Raw genomic sequence first — 12320 nt, forward strand, 5'->3', positions numbered from 1 at the left:
ATAATAGTGATAGGAATAGTTTGTGTGAGGTACGTGAACAAACAAAGCATGATCAATCATGATGGAAAGAAAGATAAAGCAAACGAATGAAAATAAAATAATATCATACTTTCTACACTATATAACGTTAAATTCGACTGACTGGCGATATGTGAAGCATAATTAGTATTTGATTGTACCTTAAGTTATTCAGTTTATATGAGATTAAATTCTTGGCCCTTATGACATGCATAAGTATAGTTACAACTCTGTGTCTTTCCAAAATCTTTAACAGTGGCTGTTCTATCACAAAATATTTTCACTTGGTGAGAAATTAGCAGTGTACATAAATTTAAAGCAACTGATGTAAGACAAAATACTAAACCCACATCCCCTGCTATTTAATATCTGTTTGTGTGGTGAAATTTCATATAGCAGCTAAGGAAAATACATTTCCGAATTAGGGGAAAATGAAAATGTTTTGTTCTGTCGCACTTTATGATAAAATTGTCGCACTTTTTAGTAGCTTCCGCTCACCGTAATAATACTTTTTTGGTTATTTCCAAGTGCAACAGCTTCTCTTATTAAAAATTGTAGTGGAATGGTCTGCCATTACAAAGTAAGACAGCTTTTTTATCACAAAGTTCGACGGGTATAAAGAAATGCGACAACTCTTCTAACAGTGCTATAGGTATGACAGAGTGAATACTGTCACTACAAATTAAAGTGTGACGACTTTCACACTTTGTGCCAAACTTTGTTAAGATGGTGGAAGGGTAAGTGGACCCAATGATAGCTGTCGTTCCTGTTAATGCATATTATAATCATTATATAGACAGGTAAAAACGAACGGTATAATATCCCGACGTTTCGGCGACTTCATGACGCCATTATCAAGGGTACAAATGAAAATAAACTTAACAAATGCGAGTTCAAGAGTTACAACTAATTTGCATAGGGGAGGTAGCTACACAAATACTTTAGCACGGATAGAATCCGTTTGCACGTTCAAACCCGGTTATTTCTATCCGTGCTAAAGTATTTGTGTAGCTACCTCCCCTATGCAAATTAGTTGTAACTCTTGAACTCGCATTTGTTAATTTTATTTTCATTTGTACCCTTGATAATGGCGTCATGAAGTCGCTGAAATGTCGGGATATTATATCGTTCGTTTTTACCTGTCTATGTATTACTAAATCTTTGTTAACGATAATTATTATGATAATAATAATCATTATGGAGAGATTTAACAAATCGACAGTGGTTTAGCGTGGTTTGTACTTTTATCGACAACGATATTCATTCTCGCCATTTTCAACATCGCTCTATCACTACTATTACTATCAACAGATCACTACAACTAACACCATCACTATCATTATCGATACCATTTCATAATCATTATCATCCAGTTATTACCAATATTATAATCGTTATTGTTATTATCGCAGGTATTGAGAGGAATGAAATTGGGTCTACATGCCATCCCGCCATCTTTGCCAAGTTGATTATAAAGAACGAAGAGTGTTGTTACAAAGTGCGACAGCTTATTTAGTTGCAAAGCATTAAGGTCTATTATTGTAAAGGGCCGTGACAGCTTTTTTATCACTAAATGGGAGAACCGTCATTACAAAGTGCGACACGTTTTAAAGAAAAATGGGAAAGGTATTACAAAAGGCGACAAGCGCTTTTAAAAAATGCGAAAGTTAATGCAAAATGTGACAGGTATTAAATATTAAAGTCAGTGCGTCTGCACGTATGTCCTCAAAAACGAGGAACACTCAACTGCTATAAATTAGTGCAAGAACGTTTTGACGGTACTAAATTTTGTCTGGTTATTCAAGTTAACAACAAATTCGTCGCTCTGTTAATCAACAGAGCAGCAGCGAATTCTCTACTGATGTCGATAAGATGAATTCTACAATGAATTCTACGCAATTAATAAGTCAAACCTGGCCAGAGGTAATCCAGCTCTTGAAAACTTATTATCAACTGAGCATCATATTGGGAATCTTTTTGGCTGTTCTATCCGTAATAACCACTTTTGGAAATGGTCTCCTTCTTCTAGCCATCTGGAGAGATCCCCTTAAATCATTTCGCACACCTACCACCTTTTTCATCCTTGGTTTGGCAGCGGCCGACTTTCTTACAGGACTGGCAGTGTGTCCGATGCATGCATGGTTATACATCTCTTCGTCCTTAGCTTATAAAAACCGCGATTCGTCCTCAATTTCAACCCTTGGAAAAGTTTCTCAAGTCGGTCAACTTCTTTCTGTGGTGACAATGAACAGTTCTTATATCATTTTGCTTCTTTTTACATGGAGTCAGTTCACGGCAATCAACTTTCCGCACAAGTACCGCGCGCTCGTGACCAAGAAAAGAGTCCAAATAAGTGTAATCCTTTCGTGGGCCTATTCTGCGATGTTTTCTTTATTCAGCATGATTCAAGCATCGAAGAAAATATTTTTTAAAATTGATCTTTATTTCAACACCACAGGCAGCCTCATCCTTCTTACTGTTGCTTATTTTTGCTTGTTCAAAGCATTTAGGCAACAAATGAGGCGCTTGCATTCATGGAGACCCAACAAGTCCCATGGACAACAACGAAGGAGTAGAACCAGCCGAGAAAGACAGTTTATTATTGTCAACCTGTTATTACTAACTTTCATTATCGCTTGCACCATGCCAGTCACTGTTATTTCTTATTTGGCTGAACACTGGGTTGTGCAAACCCCATCCGTTCGAAGGGTAAAATTGGGAATTGCAACGTTATTTTCAAATGTTGTTCTTTTTCTTAAGTTTGCTCTCGATCCTCTTGTTTACGCTTGGCGGCTATCGCAGTACCGAAGAGCGCTGAGATCGATGCTTTTCTGTTGTCGACACAGATCAGAAGTGGATGACTTTCTGTCATATACCATTAACAATCATCCTACAATTTCCATCCGAAGACAGGAGTTAAACATGGAAGAAATAAATGCAAGAAACGGATATTGGCCGGCATAATTCTCTTCAAAGACAAACAATACACTCTGGAAGTGATTTCCTTATCACTTCAATTTTTAAAGAGTTGCGATTAATCTGAAAATCGGAAACACTTTTAAATGTCTAAATTTTAAGTGCCGACTGCAGCGGACATTGAAGATTATCTTACCATAAGAAAATGGTTCATTGAAATATTTTCTTTACGATGTTAGTTGTCATTCCGGTCAGTTATTTATTCTCGTTTCCAGACTCTTTGTTCCTTTTGGTCACCTGCGGTCGGAGAAACAAGCGATCCAGTCGCACTCGTTACTGTTGGTAAAAAACGAGAGGCACTGAGGACAAGATGTCAGTTACTCAGGCAGACCAGTCAGATTTCTGAATCTTAAACTTTCAGTGTTTTTTTTTTTTTTTATGCCACTCTGTGATTGGTTTAGAAACGCGCAAACATGCTCAAACAATTAGATTCCGATGTAAAGGGAAGCTGGCCGTTTATACCTTTCCACGTTTCCTGCTGTTAATTTGCGAAATATTCATATCTTGAAATAAGTTGTTTCAACTATTTTAGTTTTAATAATACAACATTGAAACGAAAAGCACTGGCCGTCATTTGGTTACAGGTACTCAGTAGATTGTTGAAGAAGCGTAGCAATTGGTCTATCAAATCAATCAGGCAGGTAGATAATCAGAGCGTCCGTCCGTATGTGCGTACGGCTATCGATCCCCATTTGTATCTAGATCTTATTCAACTAGTCACTCAGCGAGACAGTCGTTCGATGAGATAGTCAGTCAGTCAGTCAATCAGTTTATCATTCGGTCAGTCAGTCATTCAGTTAGTCAGTCAGTCAGTCAGTAAATCAATCAGCCTGTCGGCCAGTTAGTCAATCAGCCTATCAGTCAGTTAACCAATCAGCCTGTCATTCATTCATTTAATCAATAAGCCTGTCATTCAGACAGTCAATCAATCAGCCTGTCAGTCAGTCAGTCAATCAATCAGTCAATCGATCTTTAGGGTTAGGGTTTAGGGTTAGGGTTAGGGTTAGGGTTGAGTTTGGGGTTAGGATCTTTCCTTACACTTAGGTAGCACGGAAAGCCGTAAAAATCTTGAACAAAAGCTCGTCTTTCAAACCGGCAGTCTAAATCCCACAGGGATCAACGAACGCTTTTCATTCCACTAATTTATTCTTGTTTTTCTCGTTGCTATGTTCCCTCCAATAACGTAGCTCCATTTTCAACCTTTAAATGCACGCACAACCCACAATTCCTCTATTCGCTCCGACGAAGGGTTAACGCTCGAAACGTCAGCTTTTGTAATCGTTGCGGTGACCCATTTACCATTTCAACTTTTTTGATATATCCAAACCATTTCGTTACCCCCATCCACGCAGCCCCAAACAGTTTCTTTCGAAACTATCAGCCTTTAGTCAATCAATTAGCCTGTCAGTTAGTCAATCAATCAGTCAGTGAATCTATCAGCCTGTCAGTTAGACAGTCAATCAATCAGTCAGTCAATCAATCAATCAGTCAGTCAATCAATCAATCAGCCTCACATCCAGTTGATAAATTATTCGTTCCGTCAGTTATTCTTCTTTACGAGTACAAAAAAAAGCCAAAAAAATAGAAGAACAATTTCTTAAATGTTAATCCATTTTATTCAGTATTAAAAAGGTGGGAAAAATAGCTAATGAATCATATTCAACGATTTAAAGCGATGCGGATAGTTAGAGTCAAGTATGAAACAAACAAAAGGATGACAGAAAGAAAGTCAAAGCAATTAAAGCTAAAAAATGAAAATTAAATAACATCGTACTTTCTGCACTAACTCACGTTATGTGAAGCATAATTGTTATCTACTTCCGCTTAAGTAACTTATAATTAGTTCATATAATATATAGTTCTTGACCCTGTGAGATACTTCAGTGTGTGTACAGCTCTGTGCCTTTCTGAAATATTTAACACTGTCCTCTAACACATAAAATTTTCATTTAGTGAGAAAGCAGAAATGTACATCATACACGATATTCAGTTTATAGCAACTGACACAAGGCAAGTATTAAACGTACACTGCCTGTTCTCTACTGCCTGTTTTTTATTTATTGTTTTTTGTGTGGTGAAAACTCCACGCAATAGCTGAGGAAAATATATTTCCGGATGAGGGGGAAAGTGAAAGGAAAAAAAAATAACAAATTCGGGACCATTTTCTGCTCCTCTAACTAACAGCTCCCATAAATCTGAGGTCCTGAAAGTGTTATTTTACAGTTAGCATAACTAGAAAGTTAAAACAAAATGGTTCAGACATTATACATTAGTTATGAAAAGTCATTTTGAGGGCCTGAATACCAACGAACTACTGCATACAATACAAAATTAATGTAAAACATAACATAAGAGAATATTTTAAGATTCTCTTTTAATTGTCATGAAAGCAAGGCTCGTAGTTACCCTATCGTTTTCTTTAAAAAAAATTAGTTTTATCACAGTTATAAGTACTATAAAGGTGACTTTAGCCAACAATGAAAAAGGAATATTGTACAAATGTGATTTAACATGAAAAAACCCTTCTACCATCATGTACAATAAGCAGTGCATAAATTTTTTAGAAAAGCCATCATAACCAATTTCAAGAAATGATTGAAATTACTTCCCACTCCAGATATATCTTACGGCTAAAAATGGAAAACTTCTTAATTGAGACTATTTGAGTTCCAGTCCATGTACATTAAGTAACATCATTTTCCAAAAGAAGAAAGATGAACCTACAGATCTTAAAACAAAGACTAAAACCATAATTAACTATTATTTACACATGGGGAACAACTGTAACTAGAATTATTAAAATTGCATGCTGAAAATCCAATAAATTCAAAACTAATTGAAATATTACAAGGAAGATACAATATTATTGTGCATTTAATGAATAATTGATTAAATTTACTTGCTTAATTTACAAGAGCAACATTGCTGCCTCTTCTTTAATCTCTGGGCTGGGCAGTTCAAAACACAATTAACCCTTATAACTTCCAAGATCTGAGTTTTAATTCTTCCCTACAGCTGCTATACATATCCTTGAAAATCAGTGATGACAATTTGGTGTTAGATCAAGATAATAACTTCTACCTGATAAGTTTAAGTATTCTCATTAACTGTTTGCTGGATGATGTATGGGCATTATAGGGAGAAGTTACTTGTTCATCACTTCTGGGAGTTAGAAGGTTATGAGCTTACCCAGGGTTAGCATAATATATAATTTGTTTACCTTAACAGCTTTCTTAAACAGTTGTGAATGATGTTTCACGCATGCCTCATGTTAAGATTCAAGTGTATCAAACATTGATCCTAACATAAGCTAATCCATGCAAATCAAACAAAGGTTATATTCTAATCCTAGATTAGCACTAACTGCCTTTCCATCCCTCACCTCTATGACAGATAATCTCTGTTTTAAAATGATTTGCATAGTATGTTGGCAGAAAGGGTATTCTTGCACAGGTTTCCCAATTTATGTGTGTCGTACAGCAGTGTGATAACTCTAACCTAAATTTAAATTAAATCCTAGCACTAAGCTATGCACATAAAAAAAAAAAAAAAACACCCATCACACCTCTAGCATTGACTTCCAAGCTTTCATCCTCCACTTTGAAAATTCTTGACTAAAACTTACAATAATTCAATTATGCTAAAAGCTCTCTCAGGACTTGCAATCCCCTTGGGCAGTTTTGTGTCTTCTCAACAGTGAAATCTACATCGTTTTCAAGTGGAACTACACAAAAAGAAAACACAAAGTCAAGCAATTGCATTGAGTAGGCAAAAAATCTACAGGATAAAAACAAAAATGGTGAAAAGTGATTCAAGGTTGCAGTCCTGAATCTGTTACTTTTGAAAGACCCCACAGTGAAAGTTGTTAGTTTCTGGATTTTTTTCAGTACATTGCAAAGCTGTTGAAACCCTGAGATGAACTAACCTCCCTTCCAGGGGGGGGGGGGGGGGGGTAAGGGGGCAATAATTTTTTGTGGATTAATGCTGAATAAACTGGAGAAGGCAGCGAGTGAAAGAGCCTCTAAGGATGTGTGTTGGATTGTGGTTTCATAAATGAGCTGATAGTTGAATTGAACACTTACATATACATTGGTTGCATTTGCATTCGCGATGATTTTGAAGGTGGATGATGAGCAGAATTAGAATCAAAACCACCAATGAAATCAACTGCAATAGAGAAATGATACAATTAAAATAACGAATACTGTGTCCCTTTCATAATTTTATACTTAATTATTGATAGAGGGAATGAAAATCAAAGCTAGTAGTTTCTGCTGCTTACAATGTACATGTACCTCGCTTTTGATTAGTCAGAATGCTTTGTACATCAAGCAACTTGGAATAAGGACCTTCCAATAAAAGAGTTACCACAAAGGTAAAAGGTGCCATTGGGTTAAGCAGAGAAAATTAAAACTTACTTAGGTTTCACATCACTGATTAATGTTAAAAAGCATTGACGTTTCAACCATTCAATGGTCATTTTTCAAGTTAAAAGTGAAAAAAAAAATTTACATTTGGGTTCATTTGAAAATGCTCCAAACCTATAAATTTGTACCACAAAAGTATGGCTTGCTTACAATGATCATCCTCTTCTGTAAAAGACCTGGAGACCCAACATCCTAACCAGAAACCTATAAACTAAAGAAAAACAGCAGAGTCATTAAAAATGGCTGCATGCTTGTATACAACTGCATTTGTACAATTCTTTCCCATACAATAAACAATTTCACATGACAGGCAGGGCTAACCCTTTTTACACCCAGCCGTGATGAAGAATGAAATTCTCCTTAAGATAATAAGTCAATATCCAACAGAAAAGTAACAAGAAGAAAAGAACAAATCAATCAGAGGAATTATTATTTGATTCATAATCAAATTCTCCAATCAACATTACAGGTAATGTGCATGGCATAAAATAGAAGAGACAATATTTAACAAATATTCGCTGGAGGCAAGGTGAACATCGTCAAATTTGACAATATTTGACAAGATTCACCGAACCTGAGGCGAATAATTGTTTTAGTATAATTTCAGGGCTGAACAACAGAGAAATTTCTAAAATCATAAGTTATAGTAACATTTATTAACATTTTATTTTAACATTTTATATAAACCACGTGGAGCAGTTTATATAGCGTCATATAAGGAACAGCTCGACCAATCAGATTGCTGGAAACTCTTTGCTCAGATCTGAAATTATACTAGTGATTATTATTATCAAGAACTTGGGAGTGAAAAAGCCTAGATATTAAGAAGGGGGAAGGGGGGGAAGGAGGGGGGCTTGTAGGACCCCCCACTGATTCTGTCTTCAGCCAAATAACAAACAAGAATTAAAAAAAATCTAAAAATATCATTTGAAGGCCCTTCTCCCCCCCCCCCCCCAAAAAAAGTAAAATTAAGTTAATTAATCAATGATTCTTTGCTTTCAGGATTTGATTTAATTCTAAAATAAGAATATTTGTTGTAAGTGGTACAAAGTGTTTTATTCACTTACTGCAAATATGCATTCTGCCGCAGCTTGTACTGATTCCACATACTAAAACAAATAATTACCTTATTGTTAACATAATGGAGCAAAAGATTTGGGAGGATAAGCAGCTCTTTTCTTTCTATTTTTATCAACCTTTGGAGGCAATCTTTCGAATGTAATATCATAGTTTCCCATGCTGTTTCTAACTCTGAGTCTAACTTTAACAATCCTCTACATTCTCAAAACACCATCAGTAACCTTTTAAAAGTTGTCCAAACATGTTTCCATTAATGATGATTGTGGAAATGTTTAAAAAATCTGGGTATAGAGAGTTTTATTGCACAAATTAACAAAGATGCCAACCTCTGGAGATCTTAAATCTAGAGATTTTTTTTCAGATCAGAACCCTACGACCAAATTCACCAATTTCCCCCCCCCCCCAGAAAATTTCATTTTTGATTTAATCCTCCTCCTCACCCCCCCCCCCTTCATGATTGAGATTCAGAATGACTGGACCTTTGAGTATCAATGAGCATGCCACACAATTTTGCAGGAAAAACGTGGATCTACCTGTCAGGGACTTCAATTATTATTTAATTATTAATTATTAATTAATTAATATTTATCCAATCAGACTCTCACTTGAATAGGAGTAACAAAGAAAAAACTCTCTTCTTTTTGTTGTCAATGAACAACATGCATCATGCAAGAAAATGAAGCCAGAGACTGTAATACAAGCATAAGAAGCCAGATGATTTCGAAATTTTGGAACATATAGTGTAAATCTTAGTTTTTTGTGGGCAACTGATCCAAACTTCCTTTTATCCAGGAGTTTTGGTCACCCCGTACGCTAGAGCAGGAGATTGGCTCTGTATCCATGAGAGTTGGCATATATGCATTAAGATAGAAGGTACACTAACTGTAAAGTGAAGTAAGCATCCATTCGTTGGACTATCTGTATTGTCATTTGAAGACTCGGTTTTGCATCCAATACCATTTTCTGCCCACCAGCTTTTATGACCAGTTTTCAGACTTAACCAATCATCTTCCTACACCATTAATATAATAAGCAAAGAGCAAGATAAAGTTGACAGTTAAGATGTAGGCAAGAATCAGTTAATTTAACCAGAGTTCAGAAAACATAATTATTTAATTACTTTTATTTACAATTCAAGTTACAAAACCTTACATTCCCTACAGTTGTATCAATATTAAGAAGGATCAAATAACAACAGTGCGAAGAGATCTCTTGGAAAACCCAAATACTGAAACTAAGCTTTGCATATTAGACGGAGATCAGATTTCCGTTTGTACTTTGCCAAAGGTGACAACTGAGCTTAGAAATTTTAATCATTCTTTCCTTCTCTTCACCTGGGACAATTTGAACACTGTCATCTGTTCTAAGTAGTGTACAAGATGTACTGTTCATTGTGCATGTCTGGGTGACATTGTATCTAATACATGTAAATGTACATGTATATCGATGGTATACCCACAGCTCAGTTAGTTAGAGTTTCATTGGAAACTTCATTTTCATTACAATATTTCGTTCAGTGCACTTGACAAATGCACAAAATGTACAGTTGAGCAACATTTTTAAAAACTAATGATTCCAAAAAACCTCAAACATGCATTGAAAGTTTGGCATATTGGGTGATAATTACTTACATAATAATAATTCCTAAAAAACCATTAACAAATAAATAAATAATAAATAAATAATTAATAAATAGTTAAATATTAAATAATAAATAACACAACTGAAACCTTACATGTGTCAGTCTGTCAATTTCCAGATAAATTGACATGACAGTGAGATTGATTCCAAACCAAACAAGGCACCAAACAGAGTACTGAAATGATAAAAAGAGCAAAATTAATCATGAGGAATCCAAGTGATGCCTAATAAAAGGTGATTCTTTTAATCCAAGATCTCAGTAGCGATTCTCCTTACTGTCTGCCACATAATTCTTATGATGCTGGTTTGGAGAATTTGGTATTGGATCAACTTATAATTTTCTGTATTCTCATCTCTACTGCTTGATATTATAATGATACTGTTGGGAGAAATGCTGTTCTGATCACTTATGGGAGTTCAGGGGTTATTTATTGGTCTTTCAGAAAAAGAATCAGTGGTATCAGTAACACACATGTACAATATTTCCAAAATGTAATTATATAGCAATTATATAGTTGTATGTTTACAGAAAAGGTATTTCTGTAAACATACAACTAATCTTTGCACCAAAAACCAGCTTCTTTACTAATGATACAGTCATCTCAACTTTTCTATATTTATACATGATTTCCATATAACACAATACTGTTCTGAAACAAAGCTGTAGGAAATCTATTGTTTCTGTCATTTATTTCTTTATCCAATACTGAATGAATAATGAAGTAGGGGGCTGTGCAGAAATCGTGCCAAGTGTTCAAATGAAAACATTTTGTTTCACTACATGTAAATATAAACCGAGGTATTTTTGGCAAATCCAATATTTTCTTCATCTTGTATTCACCGAGTTTTACGATTTCAAACCACACTATTCAATATAAACTTCCGCGAAAAATCTGCACTTTGTAATTATCGCGATTTCACGCACAATTCACCTCAATGACATATCAATCATTTTTAAATGGTACAGTACTAAAAATAAATGTGACTAAATAATAATAAACTTTAATACCATTAAAAAACCTTAGCAAAGAGTTAAAACGTTTTTAACAAAAATAAAATTATTTAAACTTCTTTATTAACAAGACCGCATGCTGTGGTCTGTATTCATGGGAAAATAATTTTTACGGAGTAAAAGAAATTAGCAGCCCATAGGGTATTTCAAATTACTTAACAGGATTTGCATAACATTGATATTTTTTAAGAACGTAACGCAAACCTTGTTTCAATAACCCACCAAGGTAATAAAATGTGGACTTATAATGTAGCTAGTACAACCTTCCATGCAATATCTATCCCCTTCTGACGTAACTATGACAGCATAAGTGTATAAGGAGAATGGTTGGATTAAACGTTCTACAAGAAGCAACTTTGAAGATTCTCACTGACGAGAATTCTGAGTTTGAAACCTTTCAAAAACAATTACTTGACGTCCAGTCATTCGCACTAGAAGTAAGGAAGGAGGAATCGTGCAGTTTTCGGTCTTATACGGCGCGAAAATGTACTGTGTAAAAGTACACTAAATGGAAACAGCAATAGCTGGGGTCATGTGAAGGAATCACGTCAAAAATTTTGTACTAATTGCCGAAGCAATTGTAGCTTCGTGTTTCGCTTCGGAGTTAAATCATCTCCCCCGCTCAGCCAGAATTTAGTGTATTTTCCCACTCGTAATCACAATTAATTCTTACCGTTATAACATAAGCAGAGCGGTATTGAAAGGCACCAAATATTCCTATGATGAGAAAAGCAATATGGATGAAATTTGCGATGATAGGCGCCCACATGAATCCCAAGAAATCGAAAACTTGTCGCTCCACAACAACCAGCTATATACAAAAAAACGAATAGAGAACATATCATTAGCCAACGATGGACAGTTATCAATGTTTATTATTCTAAAGCGTTCTTAAACTAAGCTTGTGTACGCTGATAAGCTTATCGTCCTTACGTCTGCGAAACAGGCCGGATGCAACACCAAGAAATTTTGAACCTAGCGAGTGATACGTACCATTTGAAGGACTAGGATGAAGAAAAGGATGCATCTCCCCGTACAGCAAGCCATCTTTGGATAAATTAGCCGACCGCTGTTACAATGAAACGTTAACTTTCAAGGCATTCCTAAACAACACTCCTCTTATATTTTCTGCCTTCGAACTCCCAGCGGAAATGTCAAATGCCTAA

General features: G+C 35.4%; 2 protein-coding genes across 3 annotated transcripts; one reads left to right on the forward strand and one right to left on the reverse strand.

The window, feature by feature from the left end:
- Window positions 1-1426: 1426 nt before the first annotated feature.
- On the forward strand, window positions 1427-5146 carry LOC148740172 (histamine H2 receptor-like). The gene has a single exon (XM_088748361.1). The coding sequence runs from the start codon at window positions 1891-1893 to the stop codon at window positions 2980-2982; it is 1092 nt and encodes a 363-aa protein (XP_088604487.1). The 5' UTR covers window positions 1427-1890; the 3' UTR covers window positions 2983-5146.
- On the reverse strand, window positions 4588-12306 carry LOC111328668 (sodium/potassium-transporting ATPase subunit beta-1-interacting protein 1). Of its 2 annotated transcripts, none has more exons than XM_088748374.1 (8): window positions 12148-12306; window positions 11828-11871; window positions 10237-10317; window positions 9385-9513; window positions 8489-8530; window positions 7572-7632; window positions 7077-7161; window positions 4588-6718 (listed from the first exon to the last, which is right to left on the reverse strand). In XM_088748374.1, the coding sequence occupies exons 1-8, from the start codon at window positions 12179-12181 to the stop codon at window positions 6709-6711; spliced, it is 486 nt and encodes a 161-aa protein (XP_088604500.1). In that variant the 5' UTR covers window positions 12182-12306; the 3' UTR covers window positions 4588-6708. The 2 variants fall into 2 exon arrangements, with proteins under 2 accessions (XP_088604500.1, XP_022788880.1); XM_022933145.2 differs by having other exon boundaries at window positions 11828-11965.
- Between the last annotated feature and the right edge of the window lie 14 nt (window positions 12307-12320).

Source organism: Stylophora pistillata, chromosome 2, assembly GCF_964205215.1.
Source record: "Stylophora pistillata chromosome 2, jaStyPist1.2, whole genome shotgun sequence".
Taxonomy (NCBI): domain Eukaryota; kingdom Metazoa; phylum Cnidaria; class Anthozoa; order Scleractinia; family Pocilloporidae; genus Stylophora; species Stylophora pistillata.